This window comes from Anser cygnoides, chromosome Z (genome assembly GCF_040182565.1).
Source record: "Anser cygnoides isolate HZ-2024a breed goose chromosome Z, Taihu_goose_T2T_genome, whole genome shotgun sequence".
Classification (NCBI taxonomy): domain Eukaryota; kingdom Metazoa; phylum Chordata; class Aves; order Anseriformes; family Anatidae; genus Anser; species Anser cygnoides.
This window is the reverse complement of record NC_089912.1, coordinates 48,277,419-48,293,353: the sequence shown is the minus strand read 5'-3', so window position 1 is coordinate 48,293,353 and position 15,935 is coordinate 48,277,419. Positions and strand designations below refer to the sequence as shown.

General features: G+C 36.8%; 1 protein-coding gene across 1 annotated transcript in view; it reads right to left on the bottom strand.

The window, feature by feature from the left end:
* The window catches only part of RORB (RAR related orphan receptor B), a 140,488-nt gene that overhangs the window by 39,240 nt on the left and 85,313 nt on the right, over positions 1-15,935 (bottom strand). Inside the window, exon 2 of the mRNA XM_048073568.2 lies at positions 1,886-1,971. Within this exon, the coding sequence (XP_047929525.1) occupies positions 1,886-1,971 (86 nt within the window). The remainder of the gene's footprint in view (positions 1-1,885; positions 1,972-15,935) is intronic.

Here is a 15,935-nt window from a genome sequence, read left to right as displayed (position 1 = left end):
GGTGACAGGACGAGGGGGAATGGGCTAAAGTTGCGCCAGGGGAGGTTTAGGTTGGATGTTAGGAAGAACTTCTTTACCGAAAGGGTTTTTAGGCATTGGAATGGGCTGCCCAGGGAGGTGGTTGAGTCGCCATCCCTGGAGGTCTTTAAAAGACGTTTAGATGTAGCCCTTAGTGATATGGTTTAGTGGAGGACTTGTTAGTGTTAGGGCAGAGGTTGGACTAGATGATCTTGGAGGTCTCTTCCAACCTAGACGATTCTGTGATTCTGTGACTTCTGGTCTCTTTCTTCTGTACATGCTCTCCTTCTTAATTGGTTCACATTTCTAATGCATTCAGACAAAAGGAGCTAGACATGACCAGTTACTAGTATGTGTGCTGAACAAATAGTTATTTAACTGCTGGGCGATGAAGAGCAGAGTTGCACTGCTTGAGACAGTGCTTACCTTAAGAGAGAGGTCTTGCAGAGGGAGAGGCTTCCTGTTGAACCTGATGTGAAAACTGGCATCTTTTTTTCACAACAGACTCACAAAACAAGATTAGACTAATTGATCTGATGCTGGAACAAAAACCATAGGCTTAAAACTGCTGTGAGTATAAGAGAAGTTCTTTATTTCAATAAGTGGTCCTCACACAGAGCTGAGGGGTATCATCTCCCCATAGGGCACACACAGGGGCCAACCCTAATCACATCTACAGGAGACTCTACCCCTCACACTACTCCTCTGTGGAGGCTGGATATTGAGTTAAGACTCTCCTTTTCTGCTTAAAGAATTTCTCTTTAGTCAGTTTTGTGCCAGTGTTGAGGTATCAGATCAAGTAGTCTAATCTTATCACATGTGACTGTCATAAAAAGATGCTTATTCCCAGTCCAGTCTCACAATAAGACAGTGTCACATTGTGGACTCTTAGTTTAAAATTGTTAATATTTCTGAGAGAAATCTGATCTTTGACAATATATTGTTTCTTAACATGTTGGCATTACATATTTTCATTTCTGAATGGGTGTACACAAATTTTCAGATTTTACAAATACAGAATTTCCATTTCACTCTACAAGTACGTGTCCACCTTTAAAAGCACCAACTTGTGTGTTTCCATATAGAATCAACCAGAGATGTTGTTGTCATCTTTGCAACTTCTCTTTTACAGTCAGAGCTGAAATACCAGTGTGTATAGTATAAAATTCTGTTTTTCCATAGGTAATAATCTAATTCCTTACATAACAAGAAGTACAGACTCTTTTTAAAGTTGAAAACTTAAGCCTTTTTGTTGTATTTGCTTGGGGTCTGATTAGAGTTATTTGAGCCAATGCCTGGGATAATATGCTAATTTTTTATTTTTTATTTTTTTGTCTCACTGACAGTTCCTAGCAATTCCACTATGCTGGAGCCTATAGGGAAGAAGGAAAAGGATCCTTTTACACTACACATAATGTAAGGCATTTTTTTCTTTTGGAGACTACAATTTGTCTTGCAGAGAATACAAAGGGTATAAAACAAGACTAAACTGACACCTGTAAGCTTTTAAGATGTTGAACTGAGATACCACATCAACTTCTAATGCTACACAGATTGTATAAGAAACAATCCAGTTCTCAGGCTGATTTAAAGTAGAACTTGTGTGACTTCAAGTTGCCATCCTCTTGATCAGCACTTGTACTGTATCAGATGTGATTAATTCATGTTTCCAAAGCGGAAGTAACTCTAAAGACTATTTAATGAAAACAAAAGTAACTAGTAAAATATGAAACATATGTATATGAACAGCAGGCTTTATGGGCTTTGGCATCTCTTGCTTGAAAGAGTGTAGAAGTGTATTATTGCATACACTAATGCCTGAGGCTAATGCAGATGATGATGACTATGCTGTACTCAAAACTCATACCTTGCAGCCTTCACATGTGATGACTCCATAGTGTATTCCAGAGGACTTATCACCACAAATTTTGCATGGTATCACTTCAATTTGCGCTGAAAAATAAGACAAATATTTTGAGTATGTAATTCTATTTCATTTCTTTCTTCCTGAAAGGAAGGTCTTAAAAGCTAGAGGTAGATAACAGACAGGCTGTGTCCCCCTCTTTCCTCCCCTGATAATATATAACTGCTTCTTATTGTACTGTATGTTTCTGAATGCTTTGATTTGGCAGAATTTAATCTCTTCACATTATGTAATTTCTACCATACCCCACAAAACTCTTAAACAGTTTGTTATCTCATGATTAGCAAGTTTTTCCTCATATTCCTCTCTTTTGTTTTTGTTTGTTAATTTCATCTTCATTATTACTAATGACAGTCATTAAGGATCCTAAATAATTATCTAGATTGCTCTTGCTTACATTTTTCAAATATTCATTTTGCAGAGGTAGATTTACGTGGTATGTTTTGATGCATTTTGCAGAGTAGTAGAGGTGATGAAGTTTTCATATCCTTCAGATTATGGCTTCAAGACACACAAAGATACCGATCCCACTAGCAGAGATGTTTACCAATGATTACTTAACCTCTCTTTCTCTTCAAGCGGTTTGTTTGAGCACCAGCTCAGAGGTAGGCAATACCCAGACTGAGGTTAAATATCCAATAACTCTGTGATGGGAGAGTCATGCACTGCCTGAAAGTGTTTGTACATGTCTATATTTCAGATCCCTTTATAAACCGAATGATTAGGAAATTACTGTCTTCTGTGTGTATATCTTTTTCTTTTGGTAACATAGCCATTTACTTCCCTCAACTACTTTGAATTCTGTGTATGTTTCCATTTTCTACATTGTAAGAACACACACTGAAATTTAGGGAAGTATTGTACCTTATTCTAGTAAGAAGCATTGAGTTGAAATGAAAATGGCGTTTTCTTTCCCATTCATTTCTTTTCCTCTGTAGAAGTAAGTTTTCTCTGCATTTCTCCTACCACCTGGAAACTAGTATCATGCTTGGTAGAGACCAGTACTCCTGGCAGATATTGGTTGTGGTTTAACCCTGGTAAAAAGTCACACCCTACACAACTTCTAGCTCACTCCCCACCAGTGGGATGAAGGAGAGAATTAGAAGGGTGAAAGTGAGAAAACTCATGGCTTGTGGTAAAGACAGTTTATTAGGTAAAAAAAAATCTGTATGTGCATTCAGTACTTCACATCCACAAACATTCAGCCATTTTGGGCCGAATGACATCATTCTTCCCTTCCCAGGAAGCATAGATTATTCACCACATGTAACAGTTATTTGGCAAGACAAATGTCATAACTCTGTACATCCTCATCTCCTACTTCTTTCCCCTCACCTTTTATGACCATATGATATGGGATGGATCCACTGGTCAGCCGGTGTCAGCTGCCCTCAGTGTGAGGGCACAGCTGGTGGGGTATCATGAGAAGCAAAGAAGTCCTTGGCTCAGTGTAAGTACTGCTCAGCAACGACTAAAATAGCAGTGTGTTTTCAACACTATTTTCATCACAATTCCAAAACATAGCACAATTCCACCTATTGGCTTCTATAGGCACATCAATGATAGAAGGAAGACTAGGGAAATTGCAGGACCTCTCTGGAAGGAAACAGGAGATCTGGTTACCTGGGAAGGCTGAGGTACTCAACGGCTTTTTTGTCTCAGTCTTCACTGGCAAGAGCTCTAGCTACATGGCCCAAGATCCATAAGGCAAAGTCAGGGACTGGGAAGATGATGAACTGCCTACTGTAGGAGAAAATCAGGTTCAAGACCAGTGAAGGAACCTGAAGGTGCACAAGGGGGCCTGATGAGATACATCCACAGGTCCTGAGGGAAATAGCAAATATAGTTGCTAAGCCATTGTCCATCATATATGAGAAGCTGTGGCAGTCCGGTGAAGTTCCCATTAACTGGAAGAGGAGAAACATAACCTAGATTTTTAAAAAAAGAAAAAAGGAAGACCCAGGGAACAACAGAACAGCCAGTTTCACCTCTGTGCCTGGCAAGATCATGGAGCAGATCCTCCTGGAAGCTATGTTAAAGCACATGGAAAAAAAGTGATTGGTGGCAGCCCACATGGCTTCACTAGGGACAGATTGTGCCTGATAAATCTGGTGGCCTTCTACAACAGGATTACAGTATTGGTGGATAGGAGAAGAGTAATTGACATCAAATACCTTGAATTGTGCAAAGTGTTTGACGCTGACCCCCATAATATCCTTGTCTATAAATTGGAGAGACATGGATTTGATGGATGAACCACTCAGTGGGTAAGGAATTGGCTGGATGGCTGCACTGTAAGAGTTGTGGTCAATGGCTCAATGTCCAGGTGAAGATCAGTAATGAGTGGTCCTCAGGGGTCAGTATGGGGATCAGTGTTATTTAACATATTTGTCAGTGACACAGAAAATGGGTTTAAGTGCACTAGAGTGCACTTGAGTACACGAGAGTCTCAGCAATCTTTCTGAAGACACCAAGATGTGTGGTGTGGTTGACAAACTGGAGAAAAGGGTTGCTATCCAGAGGGACCTGGACAGGCTTGAGATGTGGGCCCATGAGGACTTCATGAAGTTCAACAAGGCCAAGTGCAAGGTCCTGCACCTTGGCCAGGGCAATCCCAAGCACAAATACAGGCTGGGTAGGGAATGGATTGAAAGCAGCCCTGAGAAAGGTCTGAGGATGCTGGTCAAAGAGAAGCTCAGCATGTGAGCAAGCAATGTGCACTTGCAGCCCAGAAAGCCAACAGTTTCCTGGCTTCATGAAAAGCAGCATGGCTAGCATGTTGAGGGAGGTGATTCTCCCCCTCTACTCAGCTCTTGTGAGACTCAACCTGGAGCACTGTGTTCAGCTCTGGGGCCCCCATCACAAGAAGGACATGGATCTATTAGAATGAGTCCAGAGGAGGGCCATGAAGATGATCAAGGGGCTGGAGTGCCTCTCCTACCAAGACAGGCTGAGGGAGTTTGGGTTGTTTAACCTGGAGAAGAGAAGACTCAGGGAGACAGTACCTAAAGGGGGGGCTAAGGGAAAGCAAGAGAAGGACTCTTTGTCAGGAAGTGTACTGATAGGTCAAGTAATTGTTTTAAACTAAAAAAGAGTAACTTTAGATTAGATAGTAGGAAGAAATTATTCACTGTAAAGGTAGTGAGGCACTGGAATGGGTCTCCCGGAGAAGCTGTGGATGCCTCATCCCTGGAAGTGTTCAAGATCAGGTTGAATAGAGCTTAGAGCAACCTGGTCTAGTGGAATGTGTCCCTTCTCCTGGCAGGGGGGTTGGAACTACTGGATCTTCAACATCCCTTCCAACCCAAACCATTCTATGATTCTATGATTATAAGATTCTACTATGAAGAAAATTAACTCTATCCCACCCAAAACCAAGACAATATCTTCCATATTTGGGGCAACAGTGGTAACAGTTCTCTGCAACACAAGTCAGTCATCAAATACTTGGGCAGCACAACTGAGCGTGCATGGTGAGTCTACCCTGAGCACAAAAGTTGCTAGCCCTTAGTATTTTGGATGGATAAATACAGCTCCAAAATGGATTGGAAGTCAGGAAAACAAGTTTGTAATTCAGGCCATTTCAAACCTGTTGTCACAAAAAAAGGCTATAAATACTGGAGAAAACTTATTTAAAATGACTGCATATTTTAAGACAAGCACTAAGCACACTCGTATGGTGACTGTTGGGGTAATGTAATGGCATAGTCTGGATTTTGACCATTTCCAATCTATAGTTATCTTTTATCACTGCTTCCAGGAAACAAGAGTTTCCTAAGAGTTATCTTTCTGCCACCATGAAGTTAAGCAAACAAAACTCAGGGCAGTGTCTTGCAGAGCCACCATACTTCCCACTGAAAGGAACATTGCAACCCCTACTCCATTGTAATTACACGGTAGGGACTTACTAAAGTAAAAACCACAAGGTGAATATTAGTGTGCCTATTCTCTGTTAAGTTAGTAACTATTTCCCTGGGACACCATATACAAAATGAACCGGGAAAAAAGAATATTTTTGGATGGTTAAAGAAACTTTGGTTTCCCATTGTGAGCTCACTTTTCTAAGATGCTCTCTCTGATCAATCATGTTTCTAGGCAAGGTGAACACTGACTTAGGCAAGCAATACAGTTTTTTAAATCGTTTATAAGCTAGGATGGATAGGATTAATTTTACTGTAGAAAAATATTATTTATTGTTAATATGTTTTGGGTGAAATAACCCAGAAAGAAATCTTGGCTGTCCTTCTACTTAAGAAAGTTCACGTCTTGAAACAAAATTTCCTATGTCATCTACAATTTGGGGATTAGTTTCTTTATCTTGTTTTGCTTTCACAAAAGAAGTGATGTAGATTTTCTACCTTCTTAAGAAACTTGTATACATTAGCCATCCTCCTGGCTTAATAGCCAGATTAAAAAAAAAAAAAAGGAAATTCCTTATAGAAATGTAGCTGCAGTTTCTTGGTAATTTTGCCAGGTTGATACTGTTTAAAAATGCTCATGCCTTATCCCCACTGAGGTAATTAAAACTTTTAAACATGCACATCAAGGTAGTGCTCTTTGAAAGGCTAGCTGAAGCAATTGCTCACAGGTCTCTGCTTAAAAGTCATGTGGAGGTAGCAAGGCTAGGCCCTGGGACCATGTGCTGTTTTATGCTGACAAGCATCAAAGACATATGTCAATGTCACAGGCAGGGACTACTGTGACAATATGAGGAGATCTTCAGGAAAAGTAATGACAAGGGAAGAAAAAAATAAAAACAGTTTGAAGGTAGTTTTAATGTGACTTGCGTATACAGTTTGTAACTGCTATAGGAACAGAGACAGAAGAATCAATCCTGTGACACTCATTGCATTAAGCACAGTACTCGTTACCATGAGCAATCAATAATTCCATGCGTGACTTGCGATTATAAGCACTATGCTCATGATAAATATTTCTGGATCAGGCCACTAAATGCTAAGGCTCTGGGTTTCAATTATATGAAATAAATACTACAGGCATGCAACTCATCAATTAATTCAAAACCTTGTTCAAAACTAACCATTCTATAAATTAGTAAATACAGGATCTCTAGGAAATTGCTACTATGGCTCCTTGGATAGCTCACAGAGAAGGTAGCACCTTTAGGAGACAGAAAGCATTTGAAGAAGTTTGGAAAAATAGACTCTGCTATGGTCTCCTAGGTATTTCTTTTTGTTCATAAGACAGCAGAACAATTTAAGTATTTGTAAGAGAAAACTTGAGTCATTAATTGTACAGGCCAGATGAAAAAGAAGCCACTGTATTCCCTGAACCATCTTGAATTACTGTAATTAACACCCAGTGTACCAGGTTTCTTTTGCAGATTTAATGATTGTCAGGGAGTACTACACCTTTTTCACTTCTTGTCTTTGTTCAGACGCCTATAATTTTATATTGTTTTTCTTCTTCCCTTCTCCTCTTAGGCCAACAAACATTTTAGGGAACTGTATATCTTACTGCTATCTATAGCTACCATAAAATAAACAGCTCACTTATGAATTCCTTGCAAGTATAAAATACATTGATTCGGTACTGATTCCTGAACACTGAAGTAAAAATGGAAGGAACTAATAGTGGAGTTGTCATAATGATAACTTTCACCAGTACAGGAAAGGAATTTATCTTCTACCAATATACTAAAAATGAGGAAACATATAATAGCAAAACCACTTATCTCCAGTTTTAAAGTCCTTCCACTTGCCTTCTTACCCATCAACTTTAATGTGTGTAAGAGTAATGGCTCCTGCCTTTTTTTCAAGCTATAATATAGGTCTCAACTGCCCATTTGTTTAATTTTTCAACAAGCACATTCAGTTTTCATCATGTCTTGAGATGTATCACTCAATAAAATTCTGCAAACCACCATCACCGAAAACATTAATGATGTTTGGATATATGTTGCATTTTGGATGCTCCTTATCACCAACAGTAACTTCTCTCATCATTACCACAGGATCATCCTGCCTCTCTTCAGTATTCATCTCTTACTTTATACATTAGTTTAGGAACTACCTTTAGGTTTATATGACATCCTACAAATTAGAATGCCACAATGAAAATTAATTAATTCCACATGACTAGTAACAATAGTCCACAGATGCCCAGTCTACCATTGGGAACCTATTTCATTCCCTCAGGACGACAGGAAGAAAAGTAGAATACTATTAAGGAAGCAAATACTAAATCTTCTCAGACATTTGAAGTGAACCCTTGGGGAAAATATATATGTATACATATGTACATATATATGTGTATATATATACATATATATATGTATATATGTGTGTGTGTATATATATATACATACATATATGTACTTAAAAACATCTTCACTAGTCATTTTCTCCTGTGTTGCCCCAAGTTAAAAAGATGCATGGACTTTTTCTTTATCGGCAAAGTATTTACTCACTGGCAGTAAATTCATTATTGTAAATGTAGGGCAATTATCATCTTTCAAGAATAGTTATATTGGTGAAATTAGGAAAAAATCCAGGAGCTGCATGGTTATTTGCTGAATTCCTCTTGAAACAAAAACAAGAGTCAACAAGGCAGTCAATGTGTCCACTGTATATTTCTGAGGACTAGCACTTACATGTATATGTTATCTAACAATAAAAAAGCAGAACTTGCATTTTATGTAATCTCAGTTTAACATCTGAGATACTTCATTTAGGAGAGACAGGACTGTAATCTCCCAGACCTGTAGCTTTGGTTCCAAGGGGAAAAAAGACTCAAGCTTTCAATAGTTAGTTCTTCATCAAAAGAGTATATTAACATATGCTTGGCATGAACTTTGAAGAGGAAGTCCTCTGTTATTTGTTGATCTAGGAGGGATCACACGTGGGAACATCAAGGTTAATCAGAGAATCAGTATCAAAAAACCCAGCTTCTTCACCTTCTAAGAATTCATAATATCCTTGAACTGGAGTTCTTTGAAAAATACTCTTAAATTGGCCCAGATCACTTTCATATTTGTATCCCTAAGTGATTTCAAATTGAATATATTAATCATTTTCATCTAATGCCAACTCTGCTTTCTTTCATCCTGGCCTCTGTGAGTAAGACAGGTTTTTTCCTTCAGTGTCACCATCAATAAAAATTTCCACTACAGGCTATGCTGCCATTTAGAACTTGGTACCTTCTTTGCTATTGATTTAGATATTCTGTGGTGACAGCAAGACTTCAGGTGCTTTGCATTTTTTTTTAATAATCTGAAAACATGCAGCTGAAGATACTGGCTACATTTCTCCAGCCTCTGCCATTCCTCACACACTGAGAGCTACACCGTTAGCAATATCTATGCAAGCTAATTAATGCTAGCTACTGTTAATTAATGTGTCTGAATTTATGTATATGTTGTCAGTCCTACCCAAAATGATCCATTAGAGTAAGGAGATAACGGTGGAATTGACCCAGGAAAATACCTGCTTTATAAAATCTTAGAAGTTTTACACAGTGGTACACAAAACTCTGGTTACGGATCTGGACCCTGGACTTAGATCTACAAAGGCTGTCAGGTCCACTCTGCCCAGTGCATTACGGCAAAGCTGATGATTACCAAATATGCCAGTTATTGGTATGTGTGCTGAACAAATAGTTATTTAACTGCTGGGCGATGAAGAGCAGAGTTGCACTGCTTGAGACAGTGCTTACCTTAAGAGAGAGGTCTTGCAGAGGGAGAGGCTTCCTGTTGAACCTGATGTGAAAACTGGCATCTTTTTTTCACAACAGACTCACAAAACAAGATTAGACTAATTGATCTGATGCTGGAACAAAAACCATAGGCTTAAAACTGCTGTGAGTATAAGAGAAGTTCTTTATTTCAATAAGTGGTCCTCAGACAGAGCTGAGGGATATCATCTCCCCATAGGGCACACACAGGGGCCAACATTAACCCTAATCACAACTACAGGAGACTCTACCCCTCTCTCCTACTGCTCATGTGCAAAGACATGCAAATTCTCCAGAAGCAGTAATTCTTTATCTATATGACTCACTGGACACACACAGTAGATTTGATCTGCACTTGTTTTGTAACAACTTGTCATGAATTTCAAGGAAAGTGCTAATCCTGGCTGTTAGATATTGAGAAAACTGATATATCATCACTTGAAATAGCAGAGTGATAGATTACTGTTAAAAAGATTGTTTTTCCCACAAATCCACACAATTGTCATGACTGATTTATTTCATGATCTTGCACTCTCAGTTGAAGTTTTTTTAGCTTATAATCAATGTCACTTGGAAGGTTTTTTGGTGACACATTTTCTTTCCTCCTTTCTCTTTAATGATTTCCCAGGGAGGGAAAAAAAAAAAAAAAAAGCACTGAATTGTGTCAGCTCCTTTTACAGATCAGCTCTGCTCTTTATCACATGACTATTCTAAAGACTACTGGAAAATACTGGAAAACAAAGACTTAAAAGATATCTTTTTTTTTTTTTTCAGTGAAAAAAGTAACAGGAAGTTAGAATGTGCAGCTTTATTGGATGCATTTATTTTTATTTCATTTTATTGTGTAGGAAAGGTCAGTATGAAACCTTAGAATCAGGCATTACAATGTCTGTAGACTGTTATTTCAAAGTTTCAAAATAATATGCTATATATTAGCCTTTTTATAGGTTTCATATATGAAAGAAATATGTTTATATCTGTACTGTACATACATACTTAGGGAGACTTTTTGTATTTGCTTCTACCATGGTCATAATAATGATTACAGAGCATTGTAACATAGACAGATAAAATAATAGAAGTTTAAATGATTATGAGTGCTTCAGAGTTAAAGGCAATTTCCAGACTGCTTATATAATCCGATCTTTTTGTATTTTTTTTTTGTTAGTTTGTTCCAAAACACCAGTTTTGGAACAAACCTGGAAACAATGGTCTCCACTGGTTTTTTGTCTTTACATTCAGAGGAGAAGATGAAATTATAGAAAAAGAAAAAAAAAGGGAGAGAGAGAACAGTAGGACAACATTTTCTCATCACATTAAGAACAGAAATTAAAAAAAAATAAAAGTTTTTGTTAAAATATCTTTTATTTCTTTTATTGAGTATAACTGCAATAGATCTAGCAGTTTTATTTAAGAATTTATGAATAGTAATTAGTTGCTATGTTTGTGATTGTTCAAATAAATAGATGAGATTTTCAGGTAGATGTGTTATCTTTTATTGCACCAAATGGTGTATTCTTTTTAAAAATAAAATAATTTTGGGCTCCTAGCTTTTTATCTCATGTAAGATAGGAGCAAAGGACTTTAGGTTTAACAAAGGTTAAGAATAATTGCTCAGAGCTGAATTCCATTATGCTAATCGATTAGAAAAGCTGCAAGATTTGCAAAGTTGGATGATTCTCTGAGGAGCAAAGGTGGCTGTGATGAAGAGAACCATAAGGGTCTTAATAGCGCTAACACAATGTCATGATAAAATTGATATGATTACCTTTTTTTTTTTTTTCCCCTGCAAAATTGTTTATTTTAATGAGACAAATGCATACAGTAAATTAACAAAAAATTTTAGACTTCCATGACATTATTACAAGATAGTGGCAGAGATGCTATTTCCTGGATTTCAAATAAAAACTTTTTTTATTATTATTTATTTTATTTATTTATTTATTTATTTTCCCCAAGAATGGCAGCCTGGCATGCAATGAAATGTCAAAAGGTTTGGAAGATGCCAAAGGCACAGAAATTCTCACCTAGCAGCTTGTTTGCTTCTTTATTTTGGGGAAGACAAGGTGGTCAGAGCAAGTGGGAAGCACAAGGCTGTCTGGGCCTTTTGTGGAATGGTTCCCAAGCTGGGAGGCAGCAGAAGGGAAGCAGACCTGCTTGTATCCTCTGCAGGGCAGTGATGGCTAACACAAGCCAAATACAGTCTAGTGTCCAGATGTGAAAATAAGAAAATCAGAGGCTATGGTTCTGCTGGAGGCTGTGGCTCAAAGCCTGAGCTCTAAAAGGCTATGCTCAAAGAGATCACAAAGGGTCAAAGGATCAGTAAACTATGAAAAACAATTAGTGCTCTTAGTGCACAGCAGCATGTTCATAGCCTCTCAACATGGGCATTTCTATATTAATATATGTACTCTTTTTCCTAGTAACTCATATGCATGGAAATTATACATGTAACTTCAAAGAATGATGCTACAGTAAAACAAGTTACCACACAACAAAAAAAAGTTGCCAACCAAAAATTTGGACTCCTTAGGTGAGTTCGAATCAGATATATTTAATTAAATTCCCAGAGCCTTATCCTGGGCCCTGTAAAGAGCTCAGAAACTTGCCTTATTCACAAGAAAAGATTTAAGTGTATAATAAATGCAGAATTATTACAGTACAGTTTATACTTCCCTCAAAGACTCAAGCAATGGTTCTGCTGATACTGCACACTTTCTCTAAAGAGATTATTATGGTAATCCCAAATATTATACTACCCAAGCTATCTTACATTTGAGCTCATCAGATCCTATGTTCTACAAATAATCTCTAGCAGCTTTAGACAGTGTTTATATAAGCTGGTGAGGATGACTATTTGAGCAGTGATGACCATGTTTTTCTACGCAATTCTATACACAGAAAACGTGCACTTGTTCAAAAAATAGCGGCCTATACAGAAAATACACTACATATGCAAAGATCTTTCCTGTGAGAAGTACACTTTTATTCTGCCAACTATTTGTCATAATTGGTAGATATTTGACTTATATGCTTTATAATAGCACAGCCATTTAACGGGATCAGTTCTTTTTCCTCCTTACTTGTCTTTACTTAGAAAGCTACTGAGTGTGCCCACTGTTTCTGAATGACTGTTTTCTAACAGACACCAATCCATTTTTTTTTCCTCTCTTGAATAAACAGATTAATGAACTTTGCAAGTGGAGAGCCCAGATGGTATGGTAAATATTTATGGTCAGTTTCACCTCCTGAGAGCAAGCTGAAATTGTCATGTAGTGCTCAACACCTCAATTAGATCTGTTAGATATGAAAAGATCATCTCTGTGCAGGTACAAAGCCTTGTAGCACAGAAGTGTTGCAAGGAATGGTCTCTGAAGGTCTTCTGTGTTAAAGATGTGGGATCACACATGACTTTACACCCAGCCAGTGTAACTGCTTGCTAGAGTAGGAAAATTAACTGAAATCTTATTTCAATTTGCAGTGGAAGGCAAGGCATAATGCTTATTCTCTACACCGTTATTTTGTTCAAACATCCCAAGTTTCCTACACTTTCAGTCAAATCACAATCCAGAACGTGATGCCTAGCAAAAACATCAGCAGAAGGGAGGACCACTGTACAGTCCAACAGAAGCAGTTGGCACTCAGCAATTTCAGTATTCATGACTCAGGTGCCACTCAACAGAGCCTGAAGCCAGTCTCTGTATAAATGGAGGTTTCAAGTATAATCTTATTGAACTCCTCCTCTACAACTGCTTATTTTCTGAACAGCTTCCCAAGCACTTGCACTGGTAAGGGAAAAAAACCTGTAGCAGCACCAAGGATGGAGAGCTATAATAAAGAGTAACATCTTGGATGGATGATAGTAGTGAAATAATACAATGTAGTGTGAATAATTAAGGATTTAAGAGGTTTTTTCAATCTGTAGATGAACATAAAATAGAGTTGCTGGAACTACAGAGAGTTCAGGTTTGGAGAAATTGCCAGCTGGGTCAGAACAGTCTTCTATCATCCCACCTCTTGAGTATTCTATTTTTGATATTTTTATTTCATGCAAAAATTATCTGAAAACTATGGAAGACTCAGGGAAATTAAAGTTTTTTTTTTTCTTTTTTTTTTTTCTTTTATACGCATATAAGATAACAGAATAGAATCAAACAGTATCATATCTTCTGGAAATTAGTAAGTTTTACACCCCTAGAAATAAATAAAATTTACAATAGAAACACAAAAATCTCTATGTGATACTTAGAATAGAAAAGAACTTTAATTTCATATAAGTACACAAACTCACCATTCAGATAACTGGGTATTTATGTTTTAAATTTTTGTATTTTTTGAACATTAAATTATATTCAAATTATATTGAATGTTCAAACATACTGACTTTTTTTGAGGTCTCAGGTATGGTCTACCTTTTATAAACAAAATATTGGAAGAGGTAGGAAGGGACTTTAAATTTAAAAATCTCCAAACCTAACACATACCCAACAAAAATAACTACTGCATTGTTAAGTTTTCATAGGAAAAAGTCATGTTTAAAATGCCAGCACTAAAAGGAACAAAAAAACACTTCAAAGTCAAGAAAAGTACATGAAGTAACGTACGTAGAAAGTTCCATAATTTTGTATCCTGTATGCACTTTATTTTTTTTTCCCTAACCATTATTACAGTTACCTTAAATATTATCTCTGAGGACACTGTATCCAAAGATGACATTTTACTTACAAATTATGAAAATGTGACTTTAAATGATTTAAACACATTTTTGAAGTACAATCAGTGGTTACTAATGGCTTTTGCAAACTCTGGAAAACATTACTTTCATAGAATCATAGAATCTTTCCAACATTTTTTTCTCTTCTACATATGAGAAGATACAGAAAAAAACTTTCACATCTAACAATGATACATTACATACCATAAATATTCCACTATGGAAATCACACAAAATATTTCTTTTGCTTTATTAATTAGCCTAATACCTTATCTCTTAAACTAGAATAACTGATGATGTATACTGTAACACTTTAACGAGCTAAACACCCCTTTCTTTGAGCAATTTTAATTAGTCTGCCTTAATATCTGCAAAATTATTGAAATATTTAACTTTGTTCAGTGATCATCTGCTCAATGTTCCCCAAATATACTCTCCAATATGAATTTTTGTAGTCATATCACTGATTGTTGCAAACAAATGTCATGATCACATTACTGGATACTTAATTCTCATTGTTTTCTTTTATCAAATATTGAAAATTAAGCATGTAAGGTAGCCCAGCACTAACCAGTAAAGAAGTACACAAACTGGGTAGTTCTGAACATGTACATTTCATTACAGCAAAGTGAAAGGACCTTCAAGAAGTCCTGTACAGAGAATATCAATCACAACAGAGTGTGGACTATAAACCAAGGTGTGAGAATGGCAAAACAGAATGAAAGGGAGCATAAATGGTTATTTTGCACCTTGATAAATACGATTTTTGCCAATATCCTTTTTCTTTTTTCTTTTTTTTTTTTTCCTCTGCCCTATTTCCTGAAATGAAGTCCTATTTCCTGAAAAGATTTTTGTTCCTGGAATCTCTGTCATTCTATTTGTCCATTACTATTAAAAATATTTAATTATACTGTTTTCTGTCTGCCTTATACAAGATACCTTCAAGAAAATTTTATCTGATTTCACTGCTACAATCATATACTTTGATTAACAACACTTTGGTGAACCACAGAGTATGATGCAACTTAAGAAACAAAAACATTTTAGTAAGTTAAATATATTGTACATTTGTAGTCCCAAGAAACCACTAATTAATGCAGCTTTTCATGTTCAATGTTTTAGAGCTTAAAACATCTTGCCAAAATAGCAATTGTAAAGCTCACTGAAAAGTTGAGAAAGAAAAATGCATAACCATAGTTTATGTCTTTATATTTGTTAATGAGCATGATTCATTAGCAAAAGTTGTCTTAAAAATGGAAGAGTTGTTTTTTTTTTCTTTTTCTCTCTCTCTCTCTCTTTCTCTCTCCATTTTTTTTTTCCTTCCTCTAAGACAGAAAATCATCATGCTGTCTGCCCAAGGGATGGGGAAATGTGATTCTGCTGTTAAAGATTTTGATTCTGAGTAGTACTAAGTAAATTTGAAGTAATTCAACACAGTCAAGTAGAATTACAGCAGTGTAGCAAAAAAAGGGGATCTAGCTTGCACCGTCTGGGACTTTATGTAACTATCATCACAGTCAAAGAATAATTTCCCACCCGCTTTCCTGAATCACTTTCCTCACACTACTCTCCCCCATATATTAGGCA